Source organism: Phasianus colchicus, chromosome 7, assembly GCF_987193195.1.
Source record: "Phasianus colchicus chromosome 7, bPhaCol1.hap1.1, whole genome shotgun sequence".
NCBI lineage: Eukaryota > Metazoa > Chordata > Aves > Galliformes > Phasianidae > Phasianus > Phasianus colchicus.
This window is the reverse complement of record NC_143442.1, coordinates 15,632,131-15,645,439: the sequence shown is the minus strand read 5'-3', so window position 1 is coordinate 15,645,439 and position 13,309 is coordinate 15,632,131. Positions and strand designations below refer to the sequence as shown.

Genomic DNA, 13,309 nt, shown 5'->3' with positions numbered 1-13,309 from the left:
AGGGGAGGAAACAGGGGGTGACTGGCATTTTATAGAAGTTTTTTCTCTAGGAGGAGGAGCTGTGGTTGTTCAGCTTCTCCAGCCAACAAAGTCCTGCTATAGGTGCAGCAGATTGAAGCTTTGTTCCTTCTTCATGCAGAAAAATATGTTTCTTATCCCTAATTTGGGGGAGGGATAAGAAACCCACATCTGCGTGGAGCAGAAGTATGCCCTGCTGTAAGGCAGTGTTTCCACTCTGAGCGTGATTTGCCATCTGTGACCACGGCCTGTAACAGGTAAGAGTGGTGTATGGATCACCTCCTGTGCTACGCCCAGGGCAGGCATGAGCACACAGCTACATTTCTGTCAAACTAAGCTGCAGGTACATGAGCAGATTAAGCCCATCTAATCTGCTGCTGCTGCCAGAACAAGCAGCCATACCCACCCTCCCATCCCTGCCTGTCTGTGCTCCTGTTTTACCCCTCCATCGAACCAGCACAGGCTGCAGCGCAGCCACGTGCTGACCAGACAAAGGAAATGATCTGGAGGAAAACTAATCTGATCAGAGGGGAAAGAAAAAAAAAAGAAAAAAAAAATGTTTCACCCAGAATCAGTTGCCCAGCCGGTGCCTTCTTCAGCAGCCATGCCAAAGAATGCTGCTGTACGGCGTGCATGAAGCTGCACCACAACCAGAGTAAGGGCTGTGGCTTTACCCTAACCCAAGCCTCTGTGCCACCGTCTGGCAGCACTGGGAGCCCCAGCAGCGTGCGCTCGCAGCGTGGGGCGGGCAGGCGGCGTCAGCGCAGTGCTCACCATGCAGACGTGCCCCAGCGGGCGTTCCAGCAGCAGCCGCTGCCGGGTCACGTTATGGGGCTGCTGCCTGTCCGGCCCGGTGCTGGCAGCCCTCAGCCGTGCTGAGGAGCCGAGGCTGAGCTGAAAGAGATCCATTTTAGGACGCGAAAGAGGGAAAAAAAGGAAAGTTATGCAGAATGTCATTCTGCCAAGGGGCAGCGCTTCGCGTACTGCGGTGGCGGCAATACAGTGGGATGCCAAACTATTTGGTGATTGTTTCTAGTTACAGGTTATGGTGTTTGTAAATAGAAGCGGGGTGCTACATGAGTAGCAGAGAGCTACCTGGCAAGTCTTTGGTTTTTCTCAGCTGTTTCCCTTTGTAATTTGTGCGAGTGAGAGATTGGGGCCACATCTCTATTAGAAAGAGGAAGAAGAACCAGAAGGCGCTGGGCGGTGCCGTCTGAGCTGCGCTGCTGGCAGTGGCCAGGGCTCAGGGCCCGACGGGCCCACAGCTGTGGGCGGTTGCAGGGCTGCACTGCGGCACTGTGATGTGAGAGAGGCGGGGGGACAGGGGTGAGCCCGGCCATCCCTCCTCCCAGCATGGCTCGCTCTTTCAGCTTCCCACTCTTCGCCTCATAACTGCACTGCTTCCTAGACCTGGATTCTGGGAAGAAATCAGAGTTCTCCTCTACTTCTGCAGGAGCCTCCACGAGGGCTGTGACCGGATGTTCCCCCAGCTGCATTCCTGTCTCCAACAAAGCAAAACTTTTGAGTTACATATTCCTGTTTTTACTGTGCTAGGAGCAATCTGGTCTCCCTACAACAACCGTGAGGTTACGCGGACCCTGAGCTCCCTCCCACCCCTGGGAAGCCCGGGCACTTCGACTGGGGGAAGGGGGGGGAAGGAGAGCGAGGAGAGAGGGTGAGGGGGGAAAGGTCCGTTCGTTGTATTTTTTCCCCCAGAAGAGCAGCTGCAAGAGCCGGGACTGGGGGCACGGGCACCGTCCTGGAGGTCAAAGTCGGGGCCGAGCCGCTCTCACCCCACCGCGGGTCCGCGGCGGAATGCGCGGCACGCGGGGCCGGGCGCAAGTTGCATTCCGCCGCGGTCCCGCCGCGCCCCCCAGGCGCAACCATTGCGCTCCGCGGGGGCGCCCCCAACCGCGCCCGCTGCCCCGCGCCGCCCGGGGGCCGCGCCCCGCTCCGTTCCTCGGCCCCGGGCCCGCGCCGCCGCCGCCGCCCGCGCAGCCGCGGGGGTGGGGGCGGGTGCCTCGTCCGCTCCGCGCTTCCCCGCTGCGGTTGGGCTCGCTCGTTCCCTCCTTCTGGGCGGTGGTTGAGGCCGGCGGGAGGTGGGATCGGCCGGGCCGGGGAAGCCGCCGGCGGTCAATGAGCGCCCGTTGATGGCAGGCTGGGCGGCCGCGGCGGGGTAGGGTCGGAGCGGAGCGGAGCTGAGCGGGGCGGGGGGTCGGGGGGGACGCGCGGCAGCCGCAGCCGGAGGGAAGGCACGGAGGCGGGGAGCGCCCTGCAGCCCCGCCGCGCCGCAGCCCGGCGGCCGCCAAAGTTGCTCCCCATCCCGAGGGGCGGCCGGGGATCAGGCGGGGCGATGATCTTCCCCAGCAGCAACAGCAGCGCGGCGGGCGGCAGCCGGACACCCTATAGGAAGCAGGTAAGGGCAATGGGGAGACTTTGTGGTACCCCCATATGTATGTGTGTGTGTGTGTGTGTGTGTGTGTAAATATATATATATATATATTTTTTTTTTTCCTGTGGGGAGGGGGTGGTGACTCTCGCTGCTCGCTTCTGCAGAACTGGGCTTTGCAAAAAGAACCCCACCTCCAACCCACCCTAAGTCCCTTACCAACTGCGCCGTGACCTTGCCGAACGCCGAGCCCCGAGCAGAGGCCTCCAGCGGGTGACCTTAGCGGTCGGGCCGGGCTGCAGCGGGCCCCACTGGGCTCGGCAACAAGTGACAAAAGCCCTGCTCCATGTCGCAACCCGGGCTGTAAAGCGAAACTTGGAGCTGCCTAAAAGGTTCAGGCGCCGTTGTTCTCATGCAGCCTCTCGAGAGCCGCCAGCGCAGGCAGGCTTTCCCCTTCTCTCCCCCTTGAAGTACACAAGGGAAATCCTGTGACATTTTCTGGCAGACAGAGCGTCCTGATAAACTCGGGGCACTGGCATCTATCGAGCTGTACTGGGAGAAGCGTTTTGTTGGTCGGTTGCTTGTTTAGCAGCTGGAAATAAAACAGCCCAAGTGCAGCCTTGCTGGGCCAGTGGCTCTTCAGCCGCGTTTTTAACTTTTTTTTTCTTTGCCTCGAAGCGTTGTTGTTAAGATCCTGATGTTAATAAGAAACCATTTTTTTCATTGAATCTTCGGTATTTTTAAAATACTCCGCTTTAAAGCTCTGTCCCAAGGGGTGAATGGAGGAGAGGTCACAGCCGACAGGGCTCACCGAGCGCCCCGCGGCGCGCTGGTGCCAGGTGGAGGCACCTCCCGGACCGCGCTGGCTGCGGCGGCTGAGCGCGGGGCCGGGCTCGGAGCGCATCCGCACCGTGCGGGAGGCTCTCGGCCGTGGGTCGCGGTGGCACCGCCGCCGTGGGCACGCACAGCGAGCTGCCAGCTTAGTGCTGCGGGCTGGGTGGAGAGAAAGTTGGGCTGCTGGGCTCACCGGGACGGCTTACAAAAATTGTGATTTTCTTTCTTTTCCTCGTTTTGTAGAAATATCTTTTCGGTAAGAATCGCGTGGATCTCAGCGGCACCCTGATGCTGTGAACAGTGTGCGGTGTTATCTCTCTATCTTGTGCTTGAAGCGTTCAAGTCCATGCGTAATAAAACACGCTCATTGTGTGCGCCGGTTTTGGTTTGTTTTCAATAAATGCCCCGGCTACACCCACGCGGACGATCTCGCCCGGCGCTTCGGCATACTTTGTACATGAAGGCAGTTCCGCCGATGCCCCCCCGGGGCCGCTCGGTGCAGGGCCGGGGCGCGGCCGCGGGGCCGCTGGCTGCCCGCCGTGCTGCAGCGCGCTGATAAGCGCTCCGCTCTGCTCAGTGCCCTCCTTGGATTCAGCGGGCTGAAAGGACTGCCTGAATCGGAAAAACAAACAGAGCCTTTTATTCTTTCAATATGCAGAGAAAGAAATGAATGCGGGGGTATTATGTGGTCTTAAGACCCCGGGCACCAAAGGTTTCTTTTGTTAGCGTGTAGCCATTCTCCACTCAAACACTTCCTACACAAGGAGCCGGGCCTGCCTGCCTTTCTCCGTTTAAGTCCCTGGAAAACTCCCATTAACTTCATTCATGTAGACCGAGGTCGTATAAAGATTGACTTTCTGATCTCCCTTTCACTCAGACTTCACCTGCAGGGGCGAGCTGCTGTCAGACAATGCTGAGCAGCGTTATAAGCCTAATTTTTCACCCTTTCCCGGTAATTAGAAATAGTCCAGATTAAGTCTTCACGTCTCTGTGTGACCTGTATTTGGTCAATTGAATTATAATTGTATTTTAGCCTAAGAGACTGGATGCTGTTAGTGCAGGAAAAGTAGCTGAGAGGAGCAGATATGTGGCAGCCCCGAGTATGGGAACTTGGGGGGAAATGGGTAATTTAAAAATGAAACCAAAATGTTTTGAGCAGTTTGTGTGTCATTATTTGTATTGTAGCATATATGGTGTCAGAGTGGTGGAAAAGCACATCATTTTTAGTGTTTTCCTGTTATGTTCTAAACAGTCTGTAGCATATTCAGATAGCTTAATACTGGATAATGTGTTGAAAGGGTGAGCTATTTGCTGGTTAAATGCATTGTAAAACTCTCAGTTTAATTTAAGACACTTTAATGTGAAATTCTGCCTTCATTTAACATACTGATGAACTTCTGGTGAGCTACAGTAGGTCGGGAGTGTTGCCCATACTCTGTTTCCACAAAGAACTCTGTTTTATTTTGTAAACGAATCAGTGCAAACGCTGCTGTGCTCATTATCTGCTGTATCTGTTGCATTGTAACGCAGGCATACAGGAGTCAGTAGGCATTCTTGGTTTGGGGTCAGAGGCAGTGAGGTCGTGCCTGATCTTTTTCTGAGCTTTGGAGTAAGAATACCAAACTATGGTCTTCCTACTTGTATTTCTAATAGGGCATATTATAAAAAATAATCAAACTCCTGCAAGCCTGGTGTATAAATTACTCATGGTCGAAATGAGTAGCAGCTCATCTGATGATTTCCTTGAAATTCAGATTCAGGTCACCTTAAAGCCCAAAGCCCATGCAGTACCTGTAGTAACAGCCTATCACAGTGCTCGTGGCCATGTGTCCTCTCTGAACAAGGTAGGTGTAATCTAATAGCTCTGCTCGCAAGGTTACGCGAGTTATGCAAAGAATGCACATGTGTGCATCCGCACGGCCAAGGAAGCGCCGCAGTGCCCGGCATCCTGCTCAGCCTGAGCTGTGCTGGGCTCCCTGGCTGCAGCCTGCTCCCGCCTTTGGATTCCCATGGAAATCAGGAGGCGCTGCTCCCAAGTAAATATTTCCACGCACTGTAAAATTATCATAAATAGGAAAACGAGGCTTTCTCCTGCCATCTGCTCCTTGCATCCAGCAGCCGCGTTACTGCGGCACCGTGCAGCGGGGCTCCTCAGGGGGCACAGAGCAGGCTGCAGGCTGCCCGCTAACAGTGCTGCTGTCGCCTTGTGGTGGCCATCCTATTTATCTCCCCAGTGGAAGTAGATTTACATAGTTTGCTGCTTTCAAGCAGATTAACTGGGCGTAGCTGCACGTGAGGAATTTAACACTGATTTGGTGTTAGGCCTGTTTGAGGGAGTATACAAAGCTGTTGGTTAATCTCTTCACGAGGCTCTGTTAACATCAGGCATTGTGCCACAGGCTGGGTTTTGTTTGAGGCTGAAGATTCAGGTGGGCTTCCAAAGGGGGCTGAATGGAGAAAGCTTTGGCTGATGTTAGGGTAAAAATGTGGATAAGGTTTTAACTGTATCTGTAGGTTTATAGTACAGAGCAGCTACACATGTAATTCATCATTTCAGTTTCCCGCATGGTGTGTGGTGTCTGTTTGAGGGACGTAACCTCATTAAACTTGCCATGGCCATAATTCAGAACACACAGCTCCAAGGAGCAATGAGACTTGACTGCCCAACATGGCACCTGTGAGCAGGTCCTGTCCCCCTGTTGCTGGGTTCCCCCTGTTGCTGGGTTCCTCCTTTTCTTTTGGAACTGTAAGAATTTGTTACTTTGCTTCATCAGCTTGCACTGGCTGGGTATGTTTCCCTTTAAATGGTATGCAGTGTATACAGTCTACCTTGGTTTAAGACGACTCAACTTAAGTATCAGCTATTTAAAGTGTACAAATGTGTTTCTAAGATTTTTAAAGCACTGCTTTATTCTCCAGGGAGCAAAACTGCTCAGTCAGTGGGTTTCTATACTTGTAAGACAAACGTGAATGAAAGAAATAAAAGGAAGCACCTTATCTTGTCAGGCATGATGGTACAGATGATGAAAAGCGATACGTTTGTCTTATCTGTATTTGGCAACTTAAAGTTTTTGTTTAGGATTTCTAACAGGGTAAATAGTACGTTTTTATCTGTTTGGAAGTTTAAAGTTTGTATCTTTGTCATTAAGCTTTATGTGGAAGGGAAAATGGAAGGCTGGGCCCCGAACATCTGCTGTTTTCTTTTGGGTTCTTTTTTTTTTCCCCCTGAAACTTCCAACTGTTTAAAAAAAAAAAACAAAGTGCTTGAGTTAACACATTTCAGAAGGGTTAGGTCCTTTAAACTGGGATTACTGGCGGGGTGGAGGGGGGAAGGAAGGGAGGGGAAAAGCCTTTCCCAAGAGCTGGAGATAGCTCCTAAAACATCAGCACAGCGCTGCAATCGAGTTAATAATGATAGTAGTTTGACGTGCTTTTGTTTTGATCAGGTAACAACAAGAAAAGATAGCTGTTTGAGTCAGCATTTTTTCAATCTCTGAAGCTTTCATTAAAACTGATGTTTGTTTGTTCAGTGAGATGGAGTATAACAAAAGAAGTCAGTGAAGAACAAGAACTTTTAAACAACTTCTCTCCCAGCTCTATTCCTGGCTTCTTGTAGGTGTTTGTCTCTACATCAGATTATTTCTAAAAGATCTTGCTTAGAGGTTAGCGTGAAGGCATATAAAGCTGTCTACCTATTGAAGAGGTACATGGAGGTGTTTTGATCTTGGCTGGAGCACTTAGGTCAGAAGATTTCTAGAAAGCCAACAGAACCACATTTGAATGTCTCCATGAACCTCGTTTAAGTAATTGTCACTTATTTTGCATACGTTTCAGAATTGCAGTGCATTGTGGTAATTATAGCAGCCCCGCTGAAGCCACTGTATTTGCAGCTTCCTGATGCAACAGGAAAGGGAAGGGATGAGTTACAAACCGGGGAGAACCGTGGGGGAGAACCACGTGCTAGATAAGCACAAGCTTTCTAACCCAGCAACTTAGCAAAACAGATACACCACAAAAAAAATCATGTGCTACAGGGGCTGGTTGCTGTGATTAGCAGGGGTTTGGCTCTGCCTTCCTCCAGAGGCTGTAGTTACGCTAGAGGAGCTGCAGCTGTGCACTGACACACAATGGCTTTAAACTACAGTTGAATTAACTGCTTGCTGGGGGGGAGATTGCTTTACACAGGTACGAAGATGCTCAAGGTTTGTGCCAGTGTGAATTAAATTTAGTAGTGTTTATTACTCTTTGCGTAAATTGATTTTAATAGTAATGCCTTGTACCCATGCACTGAGATGCACAGGTTTAAAAATATCTAGCAAATGTTTTGGAACATGATAAGCTCTTTAAAAGAGAAGTGCAGTTCCAATGTTCCAAAAGTTTATTTTTTTTCTGAATTTGTGTTGTAGCATGATACATCAGCTTTCTTGTCTGTTGCGAGATCAGTGCTAGTAATTACAAATATATAACATTAACAAAAATACCTTCTTGTTCATGCATCCTCGTAAAAGCGGTGCTGTTTGCTTAACCATACTAGTTTAGCGAATAATTGATCTGTGCCTTATTTGTATAAAGTGATCTGCTTCAGAAAGATGTGTCAAATAGAGTGGGTGTTTGGGTAGAACTTGTTAGCTTGGTAGAACTGCAGAACTTTCTGAAGTTTGCAGTGGGAACAAACAATGCTTTGTTCTGTGCCGCCCAATTTGGGCCTGATTTCCCTTGGTTGCTTGATTGAAAGGCAGCAGAAAGAGCTGTGCAAGGTGAGCATCGAGCTTGGTCTCGCCTGAAATTTCCCTGTTTGTGGAATTAAGCATTTCATGTCAGCGACTAAATATACATAACTTTATCATTCATTCTTTTTCTTGACAGTGTCTCTCATTGACAGTGATCCTTTCACAAGCTATTCTGAGCAGCTTATCTGTATCTCCATTTAGATAAGGGGATTTCTTTATTACCTTCTATTATTTTGTTTTTATTTCTGTCTGAGTCTCCTCTACCATATGGTTCTTTACTTCAGTAAAGGGGAAATTTGATTCCATAGGTTAACTACAGCTTGTATATTTTGTCATCCGGGTACTACAGCATAACGGTGCTAGACTTCAGTCATCTCAGGTATCTGAGATCTGTGTGGTGCTTTCATTTTTAGTGTCCCTACGGAGTGCAGCTCTTGGGTAGGAGTTTGGATGGCAGTTGCAGGGAGCATCTCTAAAACTCTGAAGTGATGTTCCTATACATGACTCCTAGGTGATTCAGAGTCCTGTTGTAAGGCTTGTCTAACCCACAGGAATCATATCAGTTAATGCTTGCCAGTGCAGTAATCTGATATTACTCAAAACACAGAGGCAGGTGAGGGTAAAATCAAATGTAAATAAGTCCACGTTTACAAACCTCCAAACAAAAAATGGGAGATTCTTAAACTTGGTGAAGAGAAAGAAAGCAAAACACTGTAGTCTAGAGTAGGAAAGTTTCCTTTACCTTGTATGTAGCACTGCAGCAGATGACTACCAGTCTTCCCAGGGCCAATCTAGTTACTGTGCAGCCCCAGTCCCTCAGGCTGAGTTCATAGAAGCCTCTGATTTTAAGACTTTCTATGTCCTTTTGTACTTGAAACTCGTTTTGAGGTTAAGGGGTAGAGGATTATTTTGGTCTTTTAAGTCAGTGAAGGGTTATTCAGGCATCTTTCACTAGATCTGGGTGGTTTTGTTTCTGCTTGGGCAGTGCTGGTGTCCCTGGGGCACAGCCAGGTGCAGGGCCGCCCCCCAGCTTTGAGCACTCTTCCACCCAGCGCTAAGGGGACAGCTGGCGTGTAGCAAAGGAGGTTGGACTTTCATGCTGTGGTGGATGAATTTCAAATTTTAGAGTGGTGTTTTTCTTTCTCCTCCCTCTATGCATAATTTGCTAATAGTGCTTTATACTGTTTCATAAGAGGAATTTTCTCTTGGCTCTTGTTGGTGGCCAGGAACACCTTGTGTGAATCCAGGAGGGCAGCTCCCCCACCAAATAAATGCAGGCTTTGGCAGAGCTGGGCAAACAGTTTTGCACATTTCTATCCATGTAGAAGCAACCACCAGCAGGCTGAGGTCCTTTGAAGTGTTTAGTGGCCTGTGTTCCAGATGAGTTCAAGCAGAGGTCTGAAAATGTGTGTCTGAGTTTTAAGACATTTGCTTATGCCATCGCATATTTACTTACCCAGTGGTGCCACTGACTGTGGTGAGGCTGCAGATGTGAATAAGTGCTTATTGAGACAGAGAATCAGAAGACCTTTGAGTTCTTCTCGTGAGAAACCTGAGATGAATGGTTGGTGTATCCAGGGTCAGTATTAGACTGACAGTAAGCAGAATCAAATGGTATTTAAATTGCTTTAATATTATTTCATCCAATCTACTTGGCTTACGTGATCCCTATTACAGTAGTACTTAGGCTTATTTAAAAATGCTTCTGTGTAATTTGGGAAAAACATTTGAGTTAAGTATTTAATAGCTTCTAACCTCTGAAACAGTGACAGTTTTCGGCCTTTTTTCAGCATTCTAGGAGATGTGGCTCTGGGTGCTACTTATGATAAATGCTTACCTAAACCAGATTATTTCAAAAACATTTCTACAATGTTTAGCTTAAACAAAAAGATAAATAAGTAATCCTTTAGTGTCTTAGGGCAGCACTGCTTCCAGTGCGTATGCATGTGTGCAAATATTTCAGAACTGGGGAATTTTTAAAAGGAAAACAATAGCAGTATTCTACGGTACTGAGAAGCTATGGAGTATGCTTGAGTAATTTTAATGGTGAAAAATATCAGGATGCAATTCATTATGTAGAATTTCTGTTCGTTAGAAGTTCTGGTGAACTTCAAGGCATATTGTGACACTAACAGAAAAATGCAGTGATTTTCTTCCACTCCTACTAATGATACTCCGCAGTCTCATGAAGCATAATGCAAGATGGAAATGGTTAAGGAAGTCATGAATTATTTCAGCATTATGTTGGTATTTTAATTGCTATAGCGACAAAATCAGGTTAATTCTTGGACCAGATTTTGTCACATTGCCAACATACTGTTCTTAGGTCTATCAAGTGCAGCTGAAAACTGGCTTAGTCATTAGAGAAGGCACTTTGTCTTTTCATGTAACCATTCCTTACATCTTATGATCAGCTGATGAGAGTTCCTGGCTCTGAAGCTCTTGATCCTTTTGCTCTTTCAGGTTTATAGAATCATACAATGGCTTAGGTTGGAAGGGTCCAACCCCTGAATGTCAAGTGTTTCACTTGCAACTGTTGTTGTTTCAGTATTATTAATATATGGCTTTATATTCCAGTATACAAAAAAATGGCATTAGCTTTCGATTTTATCCTTCAATCAAAAGGTGCTTTTCTGTGTGTGTGACTGTTCCCAGTGAACTGCTTCCAAAATTACAGAATCCCCTAGTTTTCCTTCTCCACATTTTTCCTTTCCTAAAGTTCTGTGTTCAGTCATTGTCTTGGTGATGCTAAAAGTGCAAGGTCAGCCATACCTATAAAGGTTATTCAGGGACAGTACAGTACAGTAAGGTACTGACATAAGTTCAAATTTCATTGTCTTGTTAAAGACGTTTTGGATAATCTTAGGTAAACCATGTTGGTTTGGCTCTTCAAAAGATGTTTGGTAACAATGGTTTTCCTACTTTCCATAGATCTTGTTCAGAAATGTAGTAAGATGTTAAAGTGGGTCAGTTATTACTGTAATTGGGCTTAATATTATAATTATTGGGCTTATTAAATAGCTTAATATTAAAAAAAAATTGTATCCATATATATAAACCCCACACACAATCATACATATATACACATGTACTTTTCATCATAGAATGATCATAGAGTCACAGCATGGCTTAAATTGGAAGAGACCTTTAGGATCATCGAGTCCCAACCCCTGCTGTGGGCTGGTTGCCACCCACAAACTCAGGCTATCCAGGGCCCATCCAGCTTGCCCTTGGGCACCTCCAGGGATAGGTATCTGCAGCTTCTCTGGACTGCTTGTGCCAGGGCTTCACCATACTCTCAGCAAAGAATTTCTTCCTAACATCTAACCTAAATCTCCTCTCCTTTAGTTTAAATCAATTCCTTCTTGTCCTATCACTGTCAGGCAATGTAAAAAGTCAGTCTCCCTCCTGTTTTTAAACTCCTTTCAAGTACTGGAAGGCCACAATGAGTTCTCCATGAAGCCTTCCCCAGACTGAACAAGCCCAGCTCCCTCAGTCTTTCTGTGTAGGAGGAGGTGTTCCAGCCCTCTGAACAGATCTGTGTCTCTTATGCTGGGGGCCCCAGGCCTGGCTGCAGTACCACAGATGGGACTCATGAGAGCAGAGCAGAGAGGGGCAGTCACCTCCCTTGCCCTGCTGCCACCCCTCTGTTGAGGCAGCCCAGGCTACTGTTGGCCTTCAGAGCTGCAAGAGCACAATGCTGGCTCTTGTCCAGCTTTTTGTCCACCAGGACCTCCGCAGGCTGCTCTCAATGAGTTTCTTCTACCAATCTGTGCACGTATCTGGGATTGCCCAGACCCCAGTGCAACACCGTGCACTTAGCTTGTTGAACCTCATTTGGTTTTAAGTCAGTCTTCTAAAGCTCAAGATAAAGCAGAGTTGTAAAACTTCATGCTCAAATTCTGCTCATCATCTGCTGTGTGAGTAGTTTCTTCACAGTCTATGTGAATGTTCACATGAATACTCTTATTGATATTTCCAGATTAATAACAATGACGGAATTCATTTTGGCAAGGAATTAGACTGGTAGAACTGCCTAGAACTCTAGTTTTAAAAAGAAGATATTGTTTTTCTCTTAGTAGTAGGCTTCCTTTCTAAGCAGAAGTTTAATGTACAGTAGGACAGACTACAGACACTGAAATATTGCTCAGAACAGGAGTAACTCTTTCAAGTTCCAGGGTCTAGATTTTGCAATTTTTAAATCTAGGCAGTAATGGTTCTATGGCCTCATCTCTCCTGCTAAATAAACCTCATATTTTTCCCTCCCTAGGGAGATTTCCCATTTTAATTCTGTTGTCCCATTTTAATTCTGAATTCCAATTGAATCACATATTCTCAAATGTTTCACTTTATTCTTCTAGTGAATGTAAGGCGCACTCCAACTTCAGTTTACTGGGACTGATGTGGCAAACTAGTAATGTTTTTTTAATTACAAGATTATTGGCATTAAACATCCAACAATTGCAAAGATTGATAAGATTGACATAGGTAGGAGCTGAATATTCTGATTAAAAATATAATTTATTGAAATTGCCCACATAATAGAACAAAGCTGAAAGCAGTTGTTCAGAACAGTATTTGTGCAAGAAGTAGAGGCAAATGATTAATTTTCTTAAAATGTTTGCTGTTAGCCTGGAGATACCCTTTTGTTACAGTATTTAAGAGTTGGTCATTAATTTGGAGTATTTTCTTTTATCTGCAATTTTTTGATGTGTTCAGAGACAAGATTCCTCCGCTGAATTCTTGTGCTGAAGACTAGAACACAATGACAGTGTGGATGGACCAGGCTTTGTGCCCAAATAGCATAGTTTATTTCTGACTTGTGTCTGACGTCTAAGTGTTCATCATCCGTTTCTACAGCACCAGATACTGTTCAAGTGAAACAGCCCCTTCCAGAAACTGAGGCTGCTGCACACAGGTGCTGCAGTTGTTTGTGCCAGCTGGGCTCATACACAGCGCACGTGTGTCTAAATATGCTGGTGAGTGCTGGAGGCACTGCCTGCTTCACTTCTGCAGTTGGAGCTGTAATTGTTTGTATGTTTGAGCTATACTATTATCTGTGCTGCCAGGACCACTCGATCTTGGCTGTGGAATTCCTCATGTATTTAGTGTTGTATTAGCAGTACATCTGGAAGTCTTCCTAGGTGTTAGCTAATTCTCCTAATTTTCATTTCAGAATTAACAATGATCTGCAATGTCTGAGTGATTCATTATGCAGGCAGACATTCACCCAACAGCTATCTGGAGTGTTGCTTCCTTTGACTTAACACGCAGCAAAGAACACTATCCTGCATTTGTTCAGTGTACAGTTGCTAAACATTTGTAATTTAACTTGCAT

At 46.8% G+C, this 13,309-nt stretch overlaps 1 protein-coding gene across 5 annotated transcripts in view; it reads left to right on the top strand.

Moving 5' to 3' along the window:
* RBMS1 (RNA binding motif single stranded interacting protein 1) overlaps positions 1-13,309 on the top strand; it is a 345,593-nt gene that overhangs the window by 255,884 nt on the left and 76,400 nt on the right. Inside the window, exon 1 of one of the 5 annotated variants that reach the window (XM_031599565.2) lies at positions 2,051-2,434. The exons of the other annotated variants lie outside the window; for them this stretch is intronic. Coding sequence (XP_031455425.1) covers positions 2,372-2,434 — 63 coding nt within the window. The 5' untranslated portion in view covers positions 2,051-2,371. Of the gene's footprint in view, positions 1-2,050; positions 2,435-13,309 lie in introns of those variants that run through there. 5 annotated transcript variants of the gene reach the window in all.